This window comes from Phalacrocorax aristotelis, chromosome 13 (genome assembly GCF_949628215.1).
Source record: "Phalacrocorax aristotelis chromosome 13, bGulAri2.1, whole genome shotgun sequence".
NCBI classification, from domain to species: Eukaryota; Metazoa; Chordata; class Aves; order Suliformes; family Phalacrocoracidae; genus Phalacrocorax; species Phalacrocorax aristotelis.
Genome location: NC_134288.1, coordinates 8867897 through 8891533, shown reverse-complemented (window position 1 = coordinate 8891533; position 23637 = coordinate 8867897). Strand labels below are relative to the sequence as shown.

Sequence of the window (23637 nt, the reverse complement as noted above, 5' to 3'; positions counted from 1 at the left end):
GCGTGTACGACTTTCATTTAGTTTTCTGGCATGTGCCTTAGCCATAAAAAGATACGATAAATAAAATCTAAACATCCATCATGTACTGTATAACCCACCTCCCATAACCGGGAAGCCTGAACTCATATCCAGAGAGATAATTAGACATGTAAAATGAAGTAAAGACCTCAGTTCCTCCCCTGGCCAGCTCACCCCACAGAACCAGAGGAAACCAACAATTTTACAGAGAAAAGGGAGAGCAGAGACACTCACTTACAGAGCAATCCTCCCTGACAGCCTGTGCTGGGGCCACAGAGCCCCCAGCTGACCCTGCACTGACAGGGACACAGACCCTGGCTGCCAGCCATCCCCCGGCTCCATGGGCCCTGCCCAGGCTGTCCCTGCTCCGCACCCTGAGCTGTCCTGGAGTCCTGCCATGGACATCAGCCAGTCCTTGACTCCGCAGGCAAGAGAGATTAATCCCATCTCCGCTGCGCCCAGCAGGGAGCCAGGATCAGCAGTGCAGACAGAGGCTGCCAGCACCAAAAGGCACCTGATGTCCCTGGGAGCCGGCAGGATCAAGGAGCCATTTCTTTGCAAGGCCCCTTCCCACTGCAGCCGTGAGTGCGGAGATCAGTCCTGCTCAGCTGCCCCTGCTGCAGCCACAGAGAGTGGTCCTCAAGGCTGGCCTGGCAAAGAAGAGCTCAGCCTGAAGTGCCTTGGCTTGGATGGCCAGAGCTCTGCAGGTCCTGGGCTCTGCAGAGCACCTTTGAAATACTAATGCAGACATGTACTAGCATCCATCACCACCTTCCCCACAGGACCCAGAGCCTCTGGGGACAGTTTCAGTGATCCTTGGAGGTGCCATCCACCTGCACACCGAAGGCTAATGACTCCAGACCACTTGCTATGCCACTCACTCCAAACCGGTTTAGCTAAAAGAAATGTCAACAGGCAAACTCTAAACACATCCAAGAGTAAAGAGGCCCTGCACTGAATCCACAAGCAAGCCAACAGGACCTGTCACTTCCCCAGAGACAGAAGTACAGCCAGGCTCCAGGCCAGCAGAGAGGTAAACAGGTAGCAGGAAAAGCCAACACCTGCTAAATTTGACTGCCCCTCCTCATGGCAGCCTTCACCCCTTCCCTGGTGCAGGTATGAGCCTCCAGCCGCTCCCCAGACCTGCTCTGGAGCTGCAACCTGCACCTTCAGCTCAGACTGAGCCCAAAGGACAACTCTCTACCCATGCTTAGAGCACCTTTCTGTGCAGATCCTGCTAGCTCCAGGACAGCACATGGTCATTTCAGCCCTGCAGAATATAAAGCACCCTGAGCGGAGTGCTTTGTCATGCAAAGCCACATGCCCTGGACTGATGCCAGAGTGCAGCACTCATCTCCGGGACCTGGTTGCTGTGGGGGTGGAGGCCTGTGAGATTTTATAAGCAATGCAATTTACAGCTTTCGTCTTGCCCAACACATGCAGTGGCTGATGCACCCCAGAAACAAGCAGGCAGGACATCAGGGAAGAAAATAAACCAGAGGAGCTTAAAAATTACTGGAGCAGAATTGAGTTTCTTGCAATCTCAGGAACATTCTGACTTGGTAGAAAGCCAAATCCAATCCAGAGGAGATCACTGCAGAGCCCTCACACCCCGCAGGACAAGCCCAAGGGAGCTAACCTGGCAGTGGTGGAATCACTCAAACGTACAACTATGGAAACATCCTTTGGGGTGTCCGGCCAGAGAAACCCATTGCACAAGGCACCCCAGCCTCTGGCACCAAGCAGAAAAATGTGGTGTCCTGGGTAGTAAACCAAAGCATTAAATTAAGGGGGCACAGGTTGCCTGAGGGGCTTAGCACATGCGGACTGGATGTAGAGAGGGTGTAGCAGGTGCTCAGATGTGCAGGGCAGAGGGCTCAGAGCTTCTACCATAACCAGAGCACAGCACTGAAGGGGAAGGGGCAAGCCCCAGCTCCCAGCTACTTGCTGCCCCAGCAGCTTCCAGATGCACACAAGGGTTTTGAGCACTTTCTATCAAGGGGAAGGGAAAAAAAAAAAAAAAAGATCAGACTGCCTGCAAGTGTTCTGGCTGCATGTTAAACAAAGTATTTTTCTCTCCTTCCAGCACAGAGATTAAACAATTTCTCTTCACAATAATCACTCCTGCATTCAGCCAGCTTTGTGCTAGAGTCAGGGCTTGACCCCAAGTTTCTGTCTGTACAGCCAAATCATCTCTAATCTGGACTTGGTGCTACACAGAAAAATAAGGAAAGCAAAATGCACCAAGGGAGGAGTGATATTCTGATGAAAGGATGCATGTTTCCTAGCACGTCCCTTACTCCAGGCTCTGCATGACCCCCAAACAGCCCAGAACCAAGCTCTGCATTGCAACACCCCGCTCTGTGCAACCAACAGAGTTGTCTTGCAGGAAGCAGTGCGTGCTGGATTTGGGCTCACGCCTGTGTGCGGCAGACAGCTGTTAAGCAGACCCCAGGGAGCTCAGGAAGGGAGCCCAAAACACAGCTAATTTTAGCATCTCCGGTTACAAGGTGAAGATCCTGCAGTTCCCAGGCAGTCGGCTGGCTCCCATCCTACCTTCTTCTGCAGCTCCAGGTCTCTTCCTTTGGTACTAGACCCTGCTCAACTCGGGCATTTTGCAGTGATCTGCACTGGGGTATCCATGCAGAAGCTGAGCCTTGCGTGCCAGCAGAGAGCAGCCTGAAAGCTCTTAGCCCACAGTTTCTTCTTGAGGTGACAGGACAAGCAGTGGGGCTGCAACACTCTCTGTAGCTCAGGCCCCATCCTGTAGACAGACTGCTCCTTGGCTAGCCCACACGCACGCACAGCAGCCAGCTGTCCTGACCTAGCAGCGGGCACAGGGGGAGTTAGCGAAAATGCTCCCAGGCTGCACCACCAGCACCTGCCTTCCTCTGCCCAGGTGGACCCGGTGTGTTGCCTCCAGCAGCTGCTGCCAGCCCTGGGGCAGGACAAGGCCCTGCTCCCTCTGGAGGGCTGAGCAGGGAGAGCCTTCTGCCCTGCTGCAGCTCTGGCTGCCCTCCCTGCCAGCCTCACACAGCAGCAGGTCAAGCCTGCCTCCTCTGTACCTCGACGGTGGCTTTTGATGGCTCTGTGCCCTGCTGTCTGCAAAATGGTCCTCAGCAGCCGTGCTGTTTCTCCTGATGCCCCAGCAGCTCCAGACTGGGTGAGGTTTCTAGAGATAAGTTATCTGAAGCCTGCTCTTGCAGCTGGTCCTGCCATGCCAAGGGAGCCCAGGTAAAACTGTTGGGTCAGGTTCCATTTTGGATATGCTCCCTCCAAGTGTAGGAGCTCAGTGGCAACCTCAGGTCTGTGCTCTGTGTGTAGAAAACAGTGACTTCTCCAGGGGCACAGCACATACTCAGCCTGGCTCCATAGGCTGGGGTTAGCTCCAAGTACCACCTCTGCCCCTTACACATCCCAGACTCTGGCCTTACCTTCCTGAACATCTTGCGCCTGCCATTTTTGATCCATCAGACAGCAACAGCAACCCCTTTTCCTTTCCCTTTGCAGAGGTTTACAGTGAGGCTGGATGACTTCATGGAAGACGGACACTGAAGTTGACTAAACCCACAGAAACCACCCACAGCTGAAGAAATGCCCAAGCTGAAGCTGGTTGCTGGCTGGGAGAGTATTATGAGGAGCACCACACATGCTGTGTGAACTGTTCCTCCTCCTCCATAAGTATCCACTTTGGCCACTGTTAAGAAAAGATTCTGGAACAAAGAGGCCTTTAGACCACCCTGAGTTAGTCTTATAGTCTCAAGCAGCACATATACTGTCACTACCATAATGTGCTGCCCTGGTCCCAGCGCAGAGCCAGGGGCAGGTGTGTTGCAAAGCACTCCCAGCTACTCGGACAGCTTGTGCAGTTCTCTCATTTGTTATTCCCTCTTAGACACTAGGAAATCAAATTACTTTCCCTCCCAATTAGTACTCCTCCATTATGCAAATAATGTCCTTTGATCTGCTCCTGCTGCCACAGAGCAGATCTGACCATATTTGTTTTATTCCTCTTTATGCCCCCAAGAAGGTATCCACCCCTGGGAGCTGGGACTATGCTTTTGGCAGGGAATGGGAAGCTGCGGCTGAGAGCTGCCATGAGTGAGAAGAAAAAACCACCCACTCGGGCAGCCGCAGGCACAAACCCCAACGAGGTCTGGAAAAGGCAGGAGCATGAGAGGAGGAGGAAGGGGGTCATCCTTCACTTTTCAGGCTGGGCCACAGAGCAAAGGCTGTCAGAGCAGCAGAGACAGGGAATGAACAGCTCCCTACAAACAAGCTCCAAGCTGGAGAGTATCCCTGGCCCCTGGGGTGGCCCCTTCCCAGCCCCTTCCCCAGCAGAGATCACAGCTGAACCATTAACACTGGTGATCCAGAAAAACATCTGCACCTAAGTGGAGCTGAGACCAGGCATGTTTGCCAGCAGGTCCCCAGGCTTTGACCTTGATCCTGATGTATTAATAGCCAGTCCAAGCTCTCCCCAAGCTGCCCAGCCTTCCTGCTCCTGCTTGGCCAGTACAGAGGATCACTTCCATCCACATTCAGGAAGGCAGCAAGGCATGCTCCCCTTTCAGCCTTATGAAAATACCCCTCAGACCTAGGGGAGATTATCTGTCCAGCTCAGAGACAGCAAACATCACTACCACTACCAACCACAAAAAGCCCATAATTACAGCTGCACCAGGCCTTGATGCCACAAAAGGAGCGCTCCTGCACAAACAGGGACTGGCAGGGTATTTCCTGTAAGGAAGTCCTGAACTTTACCTCCCTGGCCCAGGCAGCATGCCATGTCCTGCATTCTCAGCCCTTCCAACAGCAACCGGAGCTGAACTTCACACAACAGGTCCATGACCAGCCCCATCTCCCTGTGTGTCCACACCAGGGCCACAGTGGAGGAGCAAGGCATCTGCTGAACCTGTTCCTGGGCAAAGCACCGGTAAGCTGTGGGAGAACCAAGGAGCTGGGGACTTGCAGCAGCAGCATGTGGGTACCCTCCAGCTCTGCATTCATGCTGCCACTTGAAGATGCCATGTGAAGCGCTCCCTGCCCTGTTAGCTGGGCCATCTCCAGGGCTAGGCTGCTACAGAGGAGCCCTTACACTCCCTGGGATGGCCAGGCTACAGAGAGCTCCAAGGTTGTCACAGGCACACAGACATCAGCCTGGTAAGCAGAACAGGCGCTTGGCTCCAGCTCCCCTCTCTGAGCACACAGCTTGGAAACAGCCCACGCTGTTCACAGCACTTCTCTTTACTTTTAACTTCTGAGTATTTTAATTTGCAGGAATCGCCTCCTTTCATGTTGTGAAACCATGTTTCTTTCTCCCTCTGATCTCCAATTTCTCATAGAAACTGTCTCCTTTGATATGTCTTGTTCACATCAGTCTGATCAGGCAGCTCCATAATTGTTAGTGACTTTCAAAGAACTGGGATCCTTGTCTATTACTCAGAGTTGAGAATTCCTTCCTTTTTAAATGTTGTTCAAGCAAAATAGATTAATTTAATTTCTTTCTTCCCTTTGGGAACAGGATGCCTCCTGCTTTGCTGCCCACATGCAGTCTTTAATTTCTCCAGGAGCACATGGCTGTAATTCAAGAGGTCACTCTCTGACTCAGGAGAGGATTTGTGCAGGTAAATGGAAGGGGAAGGAGAGCTTGGGATGCCTCAGGAGAGCTTGTTCTCCATCCATCAACAGAAAGAAATCCAGGCAGCTTCAGCTCCTCTCGTGTGGGCAATTCCTGCACATCTGTACCTGCTGGAGGCCATGCACCAGTCTCACAATATGCTGTACATTAACCATGGAGAGCCAGAGCTCTGTCCTGAGGCAGCACAGACCCAAGCACCACCCCCTGCACTCTGCTTCCAGGACGCCTCTTCAGCCAGATCTTGCACATGCACAGGAGGACTCGGCAGTTCGCCTGACCTGCCGAGCCCCTCATGCAGCTCAGCCCTGCTCCCCCCTAGGTGCTCTCCCTCCTGGAGCTCTGGCGCTGGCACTCTCCCCCTTGCTGACAGTGTTGGGCACCTGCCTTATCTTTGATGTCGGTCAGTCTTTTGCAGGCTGTCTTCTACTTTGATGCAGACTTTGGAGAACAGTGCTTTATAGCTCCTTGCCTGCAGCGCATGCTGGCACTTGTAGTCTGCTACACACTCTGGCTAGTCAATGGTGGATTACAGATAGCCCCATGTGTATGGGGAATGGCGTGACGTGCTGGGCAGTGCAGCAAGCCAGCCACTCTCCCTGGACTCAAGCTGTGCTCAGCAGCATGGGAACCCACCATCAGGCCAGCACAGGGAACAAGGGCAGCAGTACTGCAGTACTCCCTGTACCCCTCCTGATACTCAGGTGAGTGCAAAGCTCACTGCCCCCCTTTGCCATCCCTAGGGGCATGGACTCATGCAGCCTCGCGGCACACATCCCAGCCTGGCTCTCAGCACTTCAGCGAGGCTGATCGCTAATGGACTTAAAAGATGCCCAGTGGCGAGGGGATGGGCAAGCTAAGGGTAACATGGGGAAGCCACACTTCTACCACAGGGGACACGAACTCTCCAGTCTCAGCCAACAATGCCTGGCCCCTCGGAGGAAGGCCAGAGGCTCGGCAGTGCTGCATGGGGATGCACAAGGGGATGGCTGGGCAGCCGCGGGGCTCTGGAGGGCAGCAAAGCAGCACACAGAGGATGGCCTGAGGAGGGACTGGGGCACAGGCAAGCAGAGAGGGAGAAACCCCACTCAGGATAATCTGAACCACAGGGAGCCATGAGCCCCTCGGCATGCAAGCGCTCAGTCCATCCCCCTCACCCCTGCAGCGTTTGGGAGCGAGGGAGCTGTGCAAAACCAGGGTAAATGCACAGTGGGCACCTGGCACCATCACAACCTGTCTCCAGGGCACAGCTTATAGCTGAGTCTGAGCGCTCAGCCACAGGCTGGCAATCAGCTCAGAGGATTTATTCACTTGTTTTCCTTAAGCCACCTTATTTATTTTTCCCTTTTGGCTCCCTAGCTCTCGTCTCAGCTGGAATCCCTGGGATTTGCAGGCAGTTTTGCAGGGTACAGAGGGCTCAAGGTTTGACAAGAGAGGCACGCAGGTTTCCCAACCCACCTCCTCCCACCCAGGAGACCTACCGATGGGGGACAGCTCAGCCACACTGCCGATGTAGGGCCCCTCCAGGAAGCGTGGCTCGCTGTCGTTGATGTCCTGCACCTTGATGATGAACTCTGACTCAGGCTCCAGCAGCTGGTCCGTCTGCCGATCGCGGGCCTGAGCCCGCAGCGTGTAGAAGGTTTTCTGCTCCCGGTCCAGGCGCTCAGTGGCATGGATGTCACCTGTGATCTCATCGATGAGGAAGATAGTCCCTGCGCCCTCCCCGGAGATAGTGTACTTGATGGAGCCGTCCCCCTCATCCGAGTCCGAGTGGATCTGCCAGGGAAAGAGGGAGAGGGTGGGAGCAGGCTGGGGCCATGCTTGTGCTCCCTCGGCCAAGACCGCATGGGTGTGGAGCCCCTGGTGCAAGGTGCCCGTGGTCCCTGCGTGATGCCCATCCGCTCCCTCTGCTCTGCTGGACTGGAGAGCAGCACAGAGCACCACCAAACGATGCCTGTGCATGGAGGAAGGCCCAATAAACTGGAACTTCAGTCCTGCCTATGCCACCATACACTTGGCAGATCACAAGTCCTGCCAGTACCCACCCTCACCGCAAACCCCACCACTACGAGGTTAGGAGATGCTTGAAAAGGGAAGGACAACTTCAGAACACTCCAGAAAGAGGTCCCTGACAGTACCCTGTCAGTGTAGGATCACCTTTCCCAAGCTGCACAGCAGACTAAGGTGTAAAGGCAGCTCACCACCAGCATCTGTCCCCATGTACCCAGCCAGCTACCCAAAGCCCATCTCATCTGCCAGCTCTGCTCCAGCCACAGCCACCCTCTGCCTTTTGGGCAGTCAGTGCTGACAAGTCTCCCTGCCTGAGAGCTCACACACTCGCTGCATATCTGTACCGGGTTTATGTGGCCAGGCAGCAGGGGGTCGACCCCTCACAACATCACACCCAGAGCCCCAACCTGAGCAAAGCCTGCAGGACAATGTGGCAAACTGGGCCTTGTTCAGGATGAAAAACAGACCCTGGGGAAGATGCTTTTGTAGCCAGTCCCCACTTCATCTTCTAATTAAGACAACACTTGAAATTAGGACAAGAAAGGGTAAACAGCAGCTCCCCATGGACCAGGAGCTGACTGGAATCCAGGCCAGACGTCCAGAGAAAATTTTATTGGTGGCATTAAACTGAGTTATGAGGTTTTTACAATCCAGCCACTTATGAGAAATCTATTAACAGTAACTGGACAGGCAGAATGCACCTTGATAGAGAGCAGCATGGGCATTAATTGGGACAATCCATAATGGGACAGGCCCCCAGAAAGGTTTCATCAGCTGCTTTATTTGCTTCCTACAATTTCCGCTTAGAATCAGCAAAGTCGTGTATGTCCCCCCCCGCCCCCCCCAAAAAGAAAAAGAAAAAAGCTGTCCATTAATCAGCTAATGAAATATGAAAATGTTTATGGGCCATTCAATCTTTTAAACTGCAGTTCTATAATCCACCTTTCAGACATACAGCTCTACCAGCAAGAATTTATACCAGAGCTGCCTCTTTTTTATGATGCCTTCATTATATTTGTCTTGTTAGATACAGTTTATATATTTATTTCATGAGGGGCCCACGCGTTAGACAATTTAATGCATTTTACACAACATTCACATATTACTGCCCATGTTGAAACATCTCCCAAGGCTTGTCCGGGAATGAGACCTTCCCTCAGCTAGCAAACGGGGCTGTGAGCCCAGCAGTGCTCTGGGACCACTGTGGCAGCTCGGCCACAGATCTGCTGGGGCAGCACCTCTCGCAAAGTGCCCGCAGGGATGGTCTGCCCTTGTCTGCAGGAGCATCCTGCCCTGGCCATCCTACCCCAGCCCTCCCCACTGGCTGCCAGAAAGCTTGCTGCCCCCTCCACTATATAATCCGCTCCTTAATGGTCACTAATACTCTGCTAGAGATCAAGCTTTTCAGAAAGAAAAAGGTGCACCTGGTCTGTACAGTGCAGGTAACAAACCTGCATTTTTCTGCTGAACACCACGCTCATGATTAATAATTAGGCCAGAGATAAACCACCCAGCACCTCTTCCCAGAACCACAATGAGCTCTCAGCCTATCCTCTTTACATATTTGCTCATCGCTGACTGCTCAGAGCAGACACCAGCATCCCTGCAAACTGGAACACTAGGAAGAAAAATGGAGCCCGGGCTCAAGGGGCTGTAGAGATTGATTTACAAGGGAAGATTAAAAGAGCTAAATCTGTGCTGCTTGACTAAACAACAACTAATGGGGGAGGGCTGGATAACAGACTACAGACGTCTGAGGGGAGATGCCACAGGCCCAGACCACACCCCTGGGATTCTCTCCTGCCTGGCCTCGCCGTTACAGCAGGCAGGCTCAGGGAGCACCACAGTCCCATGCAGGCTTGGGCACCTCTGTCATCACTGGGCACGGCAGGCGAGAAAAGTTAGGCAGCCCTGGCATGGCACAGACCCGTGCCGGCCCCAGGGCCCCACTGAGCTCCCTCCAGCCCACGGGCCATCTGCAGCGCTGCACCCCAGGAGCATAGGGAATCCCCCACCTGCAGCTCAGCTCCTCCGATCAAGGACAAGAATGTCCACAGCAGCCAGGGCCATCCAGAAGGTGGACAAAAGGCTGATCTTTTCAGTCTGTTAAACAGGAAAATAGTTTCCTTGTCCTGAAAGGCTACAACTAGGAATTTTATTATGCCATTAATTACTTACTAATAATTAAATCAAAATTAAATGTGAGCAGAGGTGCACATTCCTTATTAAAAGCAATTAACAGAAAGCACAGATACACAAATAAAAAATGACTCTGGGGCTGGAAAAGAAAGAAAATCAAATAAAACTAGCCCGTAATAAAGGCACACTGTTTGCTCCAACTCATAAAGCCGGAGTTCATCAATTTTTTTTAAATATTAGCAACTTAATTAAATCTGCTTTTTTCCCTTTAATCCTCTCCTCTATCTAAAATAGATCTGTCCACATGCAGAAGTTTGTAACTAGTGCTGACCCCATAATTCTATTTAAAAAACCCAAAGAAATCCACATCAAACTGACAGCAGCCTCAGGGGAAATTACAGTTCAGAAGAAGGATTAGCTAGAGAACCCAGATTTTATGGAAATGGTACTGGCCCTTCGAAAAACACATGTAGGTGTGCAAGAGGCATCCATGGAGGGCAAGCCTCAGCTACACCGCAGGGAGCCGCAGGTCCCTCGTGCAGGAAGGCTGCTGGACCCACAGGCTGTGCCAGGAGGGCTGGCACACTGCCCCGGGAAGCTGGGGCCACCCCAACCTGGGCCACCCCAACCCAGGCCACCCCAGTTTCTCCCAGCCCCAGGGAAAAGCCTGGCCCTGGGTTGCTTTCAAAGGGATCAATATTCACAGGGAATGGTTTTCAGTGGAGGCTGGCTGTTTATTCTGAGTGGGGTGGGTGATGCGGTGAATGATGTGGAAAGGGGCTGTAAAATGGGTTAGTTGTAGGTTCCTGGGTTCATTTTGGAGATGAGGCGGTTGCTAGGCTACCTCTGGAGTTTGACAGGGCCTGATGCTTCCAGTCGCTTCCCAGGGGAGCTGTGAATTAGCTGTAACTGCATTGAGCGTCGTGGCGGAGGAGTGCAGCTTTCGAGTGCCTGCTGAAATGGACACAAATCACCACTGAAATCCCAGCTGGCCCCTAGCCAAGAGGCCCATTTTCAAGCCTCCTCCAGACTCATGACCAGACAGCTGAGGCCATCAGGCAGCCCTGCTGCATGAGCTCTTGGACATTTTTCTCTGGGGAGAGCCCATGCCTCCACAGGGGTGGCTCTAGCTGGCTTGCAGCACGCTCCTCTGACTGTCCCAACAGCTAGCACTGCCTTCAGCAATATACAAATTACACGTCCTCCCAGCACATGGGAGCCACAGGGCAGCTTCTCCACAGCTCCCAGAAAAGGGCAAAGCCCAGCAACCGCAAGACAAAATGCTCCTTCAGCCTCAGGACACCAGGAATAGAGGGAGCAGAGGTCCATATCCAGCCTCCCCATGCCCCAGGAGGTCACATAGCAGGGAAGCAGCAAGTTCCCAAGAGCAGACCCAGTCCTGCCCAGCAAGGCACTGTTACCTGCCAGCAGCTCCAGGTTTGCTGGCACTCCTCTCTGCAGGGCACACAAGCAATGACAAGAGCCAGGACAGCACAAATAGTCACCCCCTTGCAGAGAAGGGAGACTGCCAGAGGGAGATCAGGGCTTTTCCAGCATGGGGGGGCCAGCATGCTCCAGTGATCACTATCACACCTTCCCGCAGCAGAGCAGGATGCACCGGTTACAGCAAGGCTGAAACCTCCCAGTGTGTCCCCCTGGAAGTTTATTGGTGCCACTGCCTGCACAAAGCCCAGCAAGGGTCTGGTCCTAGGAGCAGCATAGTACCACAGTGCAGCTCCCAGCCGGCACCCAGGTCCGCCCGCAGTACAGGCCTGAGGGGCACGGCTCCTGGCAAGCCCCAGGAAAGCTCTATCACCAGTGCTGGGGCTCAGGGTACCTTCAAGCCCTGCACAACCACACCAAGCACCTTCCATACCACGTTTTGCAGGCCAGCCTGAGATACATAAATCCTGCAACAACCTCACTCTGGCCACAAACAAGAGCAGGACTTCCACACCACAACTAGAGTGTGACATCACCTCTGCCGGCCGCAGGCCGCAGAGATATTTGGGAAACAGCTGCTGTAGCCTGCAGATCCAACAGAGCACAGTCCTTCCAGGACCAGAAGGGAGCCACAAAACAAAACCCAGCACATTATCCCAATGCTGAAGGGGCAGCAACTGCTGGGGGCAGAAGGTCCTTGGCATTACAGCAGCACTTTGGCTCCCAAGACATGGCAGGGACCACCATGAGCAGACGCCAACCTGCCAGCCTGGCCCAGCCTGCACATCTGCTCCAGTCCAGCAGGTCCTCCCACACAGATAAGGTTGAGCTTTCCCCACCACCCCCACAACACCCAGAGCTGCACCCTTTCTTGCACCCACCCCAAACACCATGAGAACCCAACACACAACTGGAAGAGCACAGATGTGAATTTTGGTGTGCTCCTGCTCTAAAGTCTCTGGGAACACGTTAACCTCACCACCCCCCGGCAGGGACCGACCAGGCTCCTGCCACCCCAGTCCACCCAGTGTTTTTCTAACCAGGCCACCATGAGCAACCTTCATGCAGGCCCCCTCTAGCCCACCAGGCTTGACCATGCTGCCAGCATGCCCTGCTCTGCCACTGGCTTGGTCAGCCCCATGGAGACATAGGTTTACCTTACCTTCCCCACATACAGCGGCTCTGTGCCCGTGTACTCCTCCACCACAAAAAATTGATTCCAGACCCAGCCACGCTTCACTCGCCCGCTGGCCAGCAGCGTGGGGTCCCCCGGCTGCCCTAGGCCAGGGCCCTCCACCGCAGTGTGCATAGCCCAGGCCCCCAGATCCTGGATGGCGCAGAACAGCAGCAGCATGGTCCACGAGAAGCCCTGCAGACCCTTCGCCATTGCACTTTAGGAGGCTGCATGAGCCGTAGCTTTTGGACAGGCAACTAGTATTCTTTAGGGAAGAGGAGGAAGAAAGTCCACACTAGCAGCATGGGGCTCACTGGTCAATGCAGAGCGCTCCCACCCCTGCTGCATGCCGTGTCCTGCAGCTGGAGCACTCCCATCCCAGCAGGCTGGAGTCACATCTGTGACAACAGGCGTCCCAGACTGCCCACTGCTAGCATGGGAGCAGTTAGTGCTGGTGCCTCACAGGCTGCTCCTGGGTCTCCAGAGAAGAGTCTGGCAGCTGGCATTTGTCCCCGGGGACAGAGCTGCACGGCTCCGTGCTCAGCTGCCGCCGGTCTCGCTGGGGAGCGGGGTCACGCACAGCCTGCTGCCCACCCCGCCAGCAGGCAGGGAGCTCCGCGGTGGTGTGCGGGGCACAGGCGCCTGCGACCGTCATTCACGGGAAGCGAAGGGAAGCTTTGCCATGTACGGTTCCATGGAGGAGTTAACAGGATGAGCTGCTGTGGCCAATGTCTGCCTGTCCTGCGGTGGCCCCAGACTACTGCACGAGGGGTCTGGCAGCGCAGGTGCCTGTGCCGCACATGCAGTTCACAAGCCCATTTGTAACTCCCATCTTCAGGAGGGTGACATCCCAGCACCTGGCGAAGGGTCCTTTGCCCAGCTGATGCCAGTCACTTCCATCCTCTGCTGGCTCACACAGGGAGGTGCAGGGCAGCCGGCAGCATCCCCAGGAGTCTGGAAAAGGCCAAGGTATCAGTGCTGGTGTAAGAGCAGGGCTCTGTGCCCCCCCCATGCAGCCTTGGTCAGTATCTCCCACCCTGCCCCAGGTGCCCCACCGCAGACCCCAGACTCACAGGTCCTGCTAAAGCAGGGACCCTGGAAGGGAGAGCAGCAACCTGTAGAGCTCTCATCACTATGGACATTTGCTCCAGCAGGGACTCCAAGACCAAGGAGCCCCACTGTTGTGGGCACCTCCTCACCATGCTGCCCTCGTTGCCGAGGGGAGTGAGGTCTGCTGCCAGTGCTGCCTGCACTGGTGGGAGACTTGTAGGCAGCACGCCGGCACTGCACAGCTGCGGCTGCCTCTGCATAGGCACAGGCAGGACCACACGGGTCCTGCAGGCACAGACTAGACTCATGCCAGGGGATGCCAGTGCCTAACAGTGGGAGGTGCTGGCTGTCCAGCCGCTGCTGCTAGTCTTCCCCAGCAGAAGATTTCCTGGCAGCTCACTTCTGCAGCCATGGGCTAGGAGAAAAGCATCTGTTCAAGGACTTACCACCTGGCTAACTTTAAAGCTAACAGTTTAAGAAAGGGCTCTGGAGAAAGCTTCAAGCCACCCACAAGGCACTAGGGATAAAGATACGAGACCTGTAGCCAAGGGTAGTTTGCATTCCGTGAGCACCTGGGGAGAAAAGCCTCATGGAGAAGCAGCCCCAGCTGCCGAAGTCTCCCACTCTGCCCACCCTGACACCCTCTCCTTGCCATCCAGGCTACTCCATGCTGGTTTATAAAGCCCTGCCAGAAGCCTGACAAGACAGCAACCACTGAAGACCTGAACACATGGGGAGACTGAAAGAAAGTCAGCCCAGTGGTGCAAATCCAGGCACTATGAGTAAGGTCAGCATCCAAGGGCCCTGAGCTGGCAGGAAGGCAGCACACTGCCCTGGCTGTCTCCAGCACGCAGTGCTCAGGGCACATAGCTGGCAGGCAGCATCAGCACTGGCTCTGTGAGGGCAGTAGGAGCCATCGTCATTCCCCTCATCGCACCATTTCACACCTGAGTGGCAGCTGCAAGCTGCAGATTTCCTCCATGACCTGACGACCTGAGCCACACACTGGAGCCAGCCCTGGATGCACGCAAGGACGGCACTGCTACTCATTCAGAAACAGGCACTGAGCCTTTTCTTTCAGCCTTGCCAGAGTTACAGCATATAAATGGAAGTAACTAAATCCTGAACAGTATCAATAAACCAGTAAAAGCAACAATTTAAATGCACGCACTAAAGCAAGGCAGAGAAGAGGAAGCGAGGGCAAAAGATGCCACAGTGGGTGAGCACAGCTCCAGCCGAGCTGCTCCCCAGCTGGTGGACAAGCTGGCCCACAGTTCCCAAGGCAACTTGCTCAGCCCTGTTGCATCTGAGCACTCCACAGAGCAGCTACTGCCACAGAGAGGAGAGTCCCGCTGAGCACGCATGGGCTGGGCTGCCGTTGCTGTGGGAACCACAACCTTGTGTTTAGCGTCTTGGCCATTATGCTGCTCTTTACATTTTACAGATTTCTCATCTTACTGCTACGTCTGAACTAATGTGGTTTGCTGGTAGCTCTCTCATGTGTCCAAAGTTCAGCTACATTCAGCTGAGCTGTTTGCATGCTCTTCCTGTGGGTAGCAATGGAGGCTGCGTAACCCAATTTGCCTCACGCACCTCTAAGACGCTTAGGTCCCAGACTGCAAAGCCCATATATACTGCATATATATTGCAAGCTCCAGCCCTTGATACCCAGGAGCCACCTAGAAACACTGGCAGAGCCACATCTATAGCAAAGGTCGTTGTCACAAACTGGACTCTTCTCCACCCATAAATTCTCAGCCTGCTTCTCTGCTGTCACAGCTTCAGGCCGCAGCTTGGGTCAGTGTCATACCTCTTCTCACTGTGGACACTGTTCTTTCTGGCTGTCACATCACAGACCTCTTCAAGATGCAGCAGACCAGAGAGCCCCAAGTCCTGCTTGTGCCCTTGCATCAGCCTGCACATGTTGCAGCAGGATTCCAAGTACCCCAGGGCTGCAAAGCACCACAGAGGCCCCATTGCACGGGAACCAAGACTAGCGCAACATTTATTTCCCTGTGTTATTGAAGACCTTTCACCAACAGCTGGAAGTGCCACTTCTCTCTGCCACACGTGAGCAGCAAAGCCATAAATAACTAGTGGGAGCTGCTGCCGTTGCAGGCAGAACCAGCCCGCAGCACAGCATCCCAAGCAGGCAGTAGCATGCGGCTGCAGGTGCACAGCACACATGCACACGCATGGCAGCACGCCCACGCACTCGCTGTGCCAGGCAGGCTTTCACCCATACAGTGAAGCACCAGACTCTTGCACCACCCCGGGCCCAGGGTGATGCCCTCTCTCCTGCTGCTCTGTGATCCCCACTTCCCAATTATCAGCACACCCCCCCTCCCCCACCCCTCCCCACAAGAGCTTGTGCAGTTTGTCGGTGTGTATTTGGCACAGCTATACTGTACATCATGTTGACAGTAGAAATTACATCCTGAGCTTATGTTTTACACTGTGCTCTGTCAGAACTCACCGCAGCCCAGTGATCAGGACAAATTGAATAGCATCCCATCCGTGTCAATATTTATTTCATTTTACAAATGCAGGCTGATGCAGGGGAAAGCAGGCAGGGGGAGGGGGAAGACACAGGCAAGCAACAACACACAAAGATAGAACTGCCCAGTACATCACAGCCCTATACCTCCAAACTATATCATTGCCCAACACCGCTGCAGCCCCAGAGCCAGGGCAGTAGGGCCCCAGGAGCCCAGGGAGGGGCGACACCAGCCAGAGGCCAGGTGAGTGCCCTGGGAGCTCATGCAGGGCTCCCTGTGCCTGCAGCTCTATTAGAAGGACAGCCACACCAGTACTGTTCCTCTAAGTCAAACCCTTATAATCAGCAGGAAGTGCAGAGCTCCCCATCAGCTATGAAAAACGCAACAGAGCAGAAGGAGACCCCTCACCCCTTGACCCCAGCTTGCTGTCTGTGCTAACGCAGGCCTGGGTGCACTGCCTTTGCTCCTCAGCACCTCCCAGCAGAGATACATGAACTGCCTGCATGAGCACTGGGACTGCTCCCTCTGTCCGGAATGGCCACAAGGATGCTACAAAAGCTGCTGGGGAGTAAGGCACTGCTTGTGCTACTCCTGGGAGGGCAGAGCCACAGAATGAATACCAAGCACAAGACAGAAGCTCCCTACAGCTTTGGCATTCTCCTGTTTTTCCGTGGCATACCCACACCCTAAAGGACACAAGAAAAGGGAGGCTGCAGCAAGGAGGTTGCTGATCAGAGACAGTAGCTCAGTCCTGACCCCCATGTCCAACCTCACAGATGAAAACTGGGAGCTTATGGACTGTTGTGCTGCTGGATAGTTTCTCTCACACTGTGCTCTCCACTGGCTTCCCAAGGGCAGGCCACACAATGACAAAGTGGGACCGGGGAAGAGCTGTGGTGTGCCTGCATCCCAAGGTCTGCCTTGTTGGTCTGGAGCAGTCATGAGCATGCCACGTTGGTTGCTCCAACACTGTTCTGTCAGCTTTGGCACTGAGCATAACTACTACACAGGGAGATGCAAGAGGCAGGTTGGAGATGGATGTAGGGCATAGACACAGCCTTGTCAGTGGTTCACAGTGCTGCTTCCAACAGGCAGGATTACAGCATCTTTGGAGATGACCCAGGACAGGAGGTAGATGGACAAAAGCTCCTGCTAGACTCCCCAGCAAGCAGCCAGACACGCCTCACTGTTGGCACGGCAAGAAGACGACAGGTCCACACCAGCTCCTTCCCCAAATGTGCAAGTCTATCCGGAGACCCTCTCCAAATAGCAGGGCAGGCCTCCAGCACCAACCTGGCCCCTCCATTCTCTGCCCAGCATCTCGTGACCCCAGTGTGCCTTTACCTGAGGGCTCAGAGGGCGAGCCCGAAGGGCAGCTTTGTCATCTACTGTATGCAGCAATAACAGCAGAGACCAAGGAGCTCAGCAAAGGGTCCAGCACCATCCACACGTGCCAGCTGCAAGGGAACAGCTGAGGCCATGTGGAAGCACAACAGCAGCTCTGGGGACCATGTTAGTGCCAGCTCAGAGTCTGCATCCACAGGGAGCCCACCGGCCTCACACCCGAGACCATGGGCAGCATGACAGCCCAGCCTCAGATAGGCCTTGCTGGGAGACAGGGCAGCAAAAAAACCTGCAATTACTTCAACAGCAATCCTTCTCTAGTACTGTCTACAGTGCAGCACGCGGTGCGTAACCACATCTCCTCCCGTTAAATAGAATTCAAATCTACTTAATGCTTCCCTTTCTGGGAAAAGGAACAGGCTGGCTAGAGCATGCTTCCAGTATCTGTTGTGTGGAGGTAATACAAGCATGGCAAGGCTGCTGCAAAGCTTTAAGATGGTTCATAATCTCCAGGCCTAGGGCTAAGACATGAGCTCAGGCTCTCTGGAGCTCACTTTCTGTACTGGATATTGTAAGACAAGATGAGGCAAAAATACGTTTCCCTTTTACAAACTTCTTGAAATCTAGAGACGAAGGAGGAGGCAATCTTACCAGACATAAGATACTATCAACTCCAGGCTAGACCATGTGGCAAGCGTATCACCTGCAACATCCAACATCCCACACACTGCCTCTGACAACACACCTCAGTACCACACTAACCTGGGACCACTGCACCATGGCCAGGCACCCATCTATATCCCCATAACTTCCCACAGTTCCTTCCTGCATCCCAAAGGCATTTTACAGAAACCGCTTTGGGCTGGACAATGGAATAGTCTGGGCATCCAGCCCTCAGCCCTACAGAGAGTGTTCTGCAGATTTAAAACACTAGAGACCAACACTACAACCTGGCTGCTGCTCCTATTCCCTTTGCACCACTGCAGTACCCACAGCCACCATAAAGAAATATCTTTGGCTGGAATACATTAACATGCATTGCTAATTCTGTAAGGGACATCAGCACTGGTGAGAGCAAAGGTGTGGGATGCCCACTCACATCAAAACAGATTATGATCATAGCCACTGCACTGCAAGTTCCCATTCAACAGCAGATCCCACCAATGATGTGGCATTTAATGCCCAATGTTTGGATAAAACAAAGCTGGACAACGTGTCACAATATTGTTGTGCCACAGAGAGCATCTGCAAGTTAGACAGGTTTTCACCACTGCAAGCTCTGGAGCCCCCATAGCACCCCTCTGCTGAAATACATTCTGCAGAAGGCATACTCTAATTCAGTATCCCTTCCAGAATCTCAACGCATTTCGCCAATCAAGTGAGAGGTGGCTAGAGATATTGATCTGGATGGCACATAGCATCACAGCGTGTATAAATGCTGGATTATCTATGTGGCCAAGGGATTCAAAACTATAGAGGCTTCTGAAAGAAGTTATTTAAATTACTTTTATTTTTACTTATGCAGTGAACGGCTCGTGTAACCACAGTTACTGGATGAACATATCCCAAGTGCAGGTCCAGACTGTGCAAAGCAATGTTTGATAGCAATCTGCCTTTCAGCAAGTCTTCAGCCCTGATACAGAGCACAGACGACAGGCAGATAATGATAAAATCAAGTTTTCTCACTAATGTCACCCTGGCCTCGGCTTTGACAACAGGGCAGAAAGCCCATTATACTTAGTAAAAGTTTAGTCATGCTTGTTCTTGAAGTAAATCTCTGGGTTTCCTCTTTCTGTTTCCTTAGAATTATTCTCCTAGCAGGGGAATCCTTCCTCTGCTTTTTTTCTCAGATAAAACTTGTACACAGTCCAGGTAAAGTTGTTTTTCCAGAGGAATTTCTACCTACACAGTGCCCAGGACTGTATGACTAAACATCCATTTTCTCTCTTCTTTTTAAGTTGCTTTACGTTTAATTATTGTGCCCTTTGATGCTGCCTTGAGAAATTCTAATAGAAGAGTGTGACAATTGTCAGAGCAGGAGCCATTCACAACCTTTTGACTTCTCATGTTCAGTCACTTTCTGCTGTTGGACACATTGGGAGGAACAGTATTTGTTAAGGCTCTCACACAAGCATTGTTTGGAAAGAAGTATTTTCAAAGTTCAGGAGATTTTTTTCTTCCAAATCTTCTTTGGTCCAAGTTTCAAAGAAATTTTAATTGCAAAGAAAATCTCAAAGTCTGCCTTAGGGAAGAGGGTTTTACAGCCATAACGGTCTCGCTCTGTAGCAATTCTTTTCCAAATATGGAATTTTCATGCCTTGTCTACGTGAATACAATACTTTTAATTTGTCTTTAAAAACAATCTCTGAGAGGAGGTGGAAGCAAAGGCATCTTCCTGTGGCCCTGAATACATACATGATTCCCTCTGCCCAGGCCTGGGAGAAACCACCTCCAAGCCAAGAAGGAATAGAAAGCATGGAGCCACTCTGTGCCTAACACATCCGCAGGCTGGAGCGCAGCTAGCCACGTTGGGCAGAGCAAGCTGCACCAGCCAGGCCAGCATACCTGCACCAATCCTCGGACAAGGAGCCAGCTGACCACAGCTCTCAGGAGGCTCTGACTAACCAGGCAGAGCAATCTGCCTCCAGGGCAAACTGCTGTCCCAGCTGAGTATGCGAAACCTCTGCCTCTGAGTGCCAAGGAGGCAAGTCAGATAGATGGGAGAAGCCACAGCCCCGGAGAGGTGTGCTGTCCATGTCCAGAGCCTAGGAACGGCTCGACCCCAGAGACAGCAGCCACTGCTCTGCTATGCTGTTTGTGGTTTCTCCTTTCCCAGTTTCACCCTCTGAGCCCTTGAGCACCCCAGGTCCCTTCCTGCCATTCAGCACAGGGACTGCAAGTGCTTGCACTGCTCATTCATTACACACGAGCTCTGCTAGCCCCATGCCGGTCCCTCCTGCTCGTGGACTTTCGCCTTGCTCCCCTCAGGATCCTGCTTGCTGCAGTTATGTATGCAACACGCAGCACAGCTTCAAAGGAGCAGTAGCAGAAGGTGTTTCCCTCCTGCTTCCCAGACGGGAGGTCTCCCTAGCCTCACAAATCCCCAGTCAGCTCCAGAGGCAGAAGCCTCTGACACCTGAGTGACAACGTAACACTAGCACGCACTGGCCTCTTCATCCCTCTCTGCCGATTTGATGCAGTGCTAAAGCCTGGGTATTCAACAGCTCAGGGTACACCCATCAGCACTGGCACAGCTGGACATGCAGATGTTGGCATAGAGCAAAAAACCTGCAGCGCAAACTCCTGCTGCCACCCTACTGAGCCCCATGCATCCGGAGTGCTGGCACCTCTTCCCAACGGCGAGAGAAGGCTGATCCTGAGGGACGACTCAAGGGATTCCAGGCAAGTCATTCTTTCCTGTGAACCTGACAAACTGCCTGAAGTGCTAGCAAAAAAGCAAAACAAAGCACTCGAGCACTCAGATCTGACAGGGCATGGCTAGTCTTTCCTTTGCCAGGAAAGCGGTACGCTGCTAAGCACTGTGCATGCCAGACCCAGCAATTGCTTCAGCAGAGAAAGGAAATGTGACATATCTGTCCAGCTTCTCAAAGGCTTGTGAACAGAATCATTAACAGAGGCAGAAGAATCAGAGTTCTCAACAGCTGAGGGGAGAGAAAAAAAAAAACAAGAGGGAAGACACAGAAAACTAAACAAACAAAAAAGAAGCCACGTTGCCGTGAGCCCAAATCTGATATAAAAACCAAAAGGGAAAAAACAAGCAATGAGTTCAGTCATGACCTGGCAGAAAATGACAAGAGACCCCATGTAGAAAAAAAAAAATCCACAGATTACAGGAGATTATCTTAGTCAAGGCTATTGCAAGAATCTTCTGAAGAACTGGACTAAGCCAGGGGACTGGCCAAACAGGAACTGAAAGTCAGTGCCAAATTGGCGTTAACACTCAGGTAAAGCTGAGGGAGAGCACATGAAGGAGACCCTATCTCTAGCTGGGCAGGAGGACAAGGTGACATTGCTGCTTTTCCAATGCCTGCCTGCAGCAATGGGCACTGACCCAGCCACCACGCTTCCTGCACACCCCTGCCCTAGGCTTGGCACCGCTGGCAGAGAGAGCATCAGAGACCCTTTGTCCCCACAGGCCACGGATGAGTGGCGCTGGTTATTGGGAAGGTATCTGCAGCCATTGCAGCATCTCTGTCACAACTGCCAGGGTGGACTGAGTTCCTCCTGTTGTGGAGACAGCTCCAGAGCTCAGAGCAGGTCTTTAATTTTAGGATCTGGATAGCTACATCTGAAAGTCATCCCCTTACAGTCACCCTGTACAGAGTCAGAAGTTGCATTCCCAACAGCCTCACATCTTTGATGCCTCACTACCTCATGAGAAGCCAGAACTGCTCCCATACAGCTGGGCAGAGAAGCCCGTCAGGCTTCTACCACCACCAGAGCTGATGCCCATGGCACAGCCCAAGGACACACAGCAAACACCACCACTCCCCTCCTTGCCTCCTGCTGCCACTTCTTTGCGCCCTGGAGGCCAGCAAAAGTGACAAGAAAGGAAAGGCACAAGCACCAAACTGCCCAAAACGGTGAGTGGAATTGAGGCTGATAGCCCAGACAAGTGGGCATCTGGATGGGAGTTAAAGCACAGATTAAAATTTAAAAAAAAAACCACACCACAAAATGGAATCCTTGCACTTTGACAAATGTGGAGGGAATTGGGTTCTTTTAAGCAAATGTTTGGCAGATGCATGAATTATTTATCATTCAATATTGTGTGATTAAATGGAAAATTGAAGATGTTCACAGCTTTCTTGTCTGCAACTTTCCACCTCTAGTGAAAGTCTCCCCAAATTCCTACAGAGAATAACAAGTGGGTATTATCCTGAGCCAGAAGGGTTCAAAGAAACTCCCTTCCATTTGCTGCTCAGGGTTCAAAGTCAGGCTCAGACTCAATCCTCTGGTGAAAAAAATACTATGGCAGGCACACATTGCTTTCAGGAAGGTCTTCCTGCTGCTCACTCTTCTTCCCTATACATTTTAATCCTCTTGGAAATTTTGTCCCTGGAAATCTCTCAGTCTTCATCATAGGAGACCTGTGACCCCTCTTTACAGAACACATGAGACCGAGGAAGTCTCTTCCTGTGGCAGCATATGGTCGTTTTGTGACTAAGGCCAAGTCAGCATAGGATCATCCACACTGAAGTGGACAAGAGAGCAGTGAAAAGCAGGACAAGACCTGGGGGAGTTGCACCACAGGTCTCATACCCGCAGTTTTAGCAGTACTTTTTTTCTGGTGAAATAGAACAATCAAGTTGGACACAGCCCAAATTAGATGCAGGTACCAACTTTCCATTGCAGGTACCTTAGGCCGAAAGCAGCCTCAAGAGGCAAGTGGCTTCCTCAGCACCTCAGGACAAGGTCTGCAGCAATAAACAGCTGTCAGAAAGGTGGAAGAATGAGAGTAATTAGTCTCTTTAACGCCAATTTCAGCCTGATCTTTCGCACTTCAGAAAACTGTTACAATGATTTCCTTATTTTCAGAAGAGCTCATTAAACAAGAATTAGAAACAAGATAGTATAACAGATAAGAAAAATACTTTTGCAACAATATCCTGCCAAATTCCACTGCTCTGCATTTGCACTCCTCAGCCACTCAGGCTACCAGACTTGCCCCGTAGCATCCCTGCAGCAGCCAGAGCACCACGCCAGCACACGTCACTCCCACACGCACTGTCATCACCATCAACCACCACCACCCGAGCAATACTGTCATGCCTAAACACAGGCTTTTCTGTCATGTGGAAGAGGCGGCTCCAGCCCCAAACCTTCACGCTCTCCAGCAATTCTTGAGCAAACACACTGGGGAAAAGGAAGGAATCTTGGTACCACAGAAATAGAGGAACCTGAAGCTGAATGTTGCACAGCCTCATCCCCCCAACTGGGAAGCAAATATGCTTTGCTAAGATGCAGCGTTGCTCAGAGAAGTCCACCACAGTTGTCAGAAACCCCTAGCAGCTGAGTCTCCTACACAGGCAGCATGTTTGGCCAAGTCTATTTGAAAGTTTGTATCTCCAAGAGGAGCACAGAAAGAACTGGGCCACTGCACACCCCTTGGGGCTGCCCCAGGTGATGAGAGCCCTGCTAGGTCCCTCCTTGGGTCCCTAAGGCTGCACTTTGAGCAGAAACAGGCCAGTAACAAGCAGGTGTTCTTAAGAAAGGGCATCAGAGCTTCACTGACCCAAAAGGGCTTCTGGATGGTCACCCCGGCAGACACTCATTCAAACCAAAGCCCACCTCCCCCTCAC

General features: G+C 52.7%; 1 protein-coding gene across 7 annotated transcripts in view; it reads right to left on the bottom strand.

The window, feature by feature from the left end:
* CDH22 (cadherin 22) overlaps positions 1-23637 on the bottom strand; it is a 95810-nt gene that overhangs the window by 53676 nt on the left and 18497 nt on the right. For 6 of the 7 annotated variants that reach the window (XM_075108378.1, XM_075108376.1, XM_075108380.1 and 3 more), the window contains exons 2-3: positions 12411-13376; positions 7138-7432 (exon numbers count right to left, since the gene is read on the bottom strand). In XM_075108378.1, coding sequence (XP_074964479.1) covers positions 7138-7432; positions 12411-12635 — 520 coding nt within the window. In that variant the 5' untranslated portion in view covers positions 12636-13376. Of the gene's footprint in view, positions 1-7137; positions 7433-12410; positions 13377-23637 lie in introns of those variants that run through there. The other variant, XM_075108382.1, reaches the window with a different exon arrangement.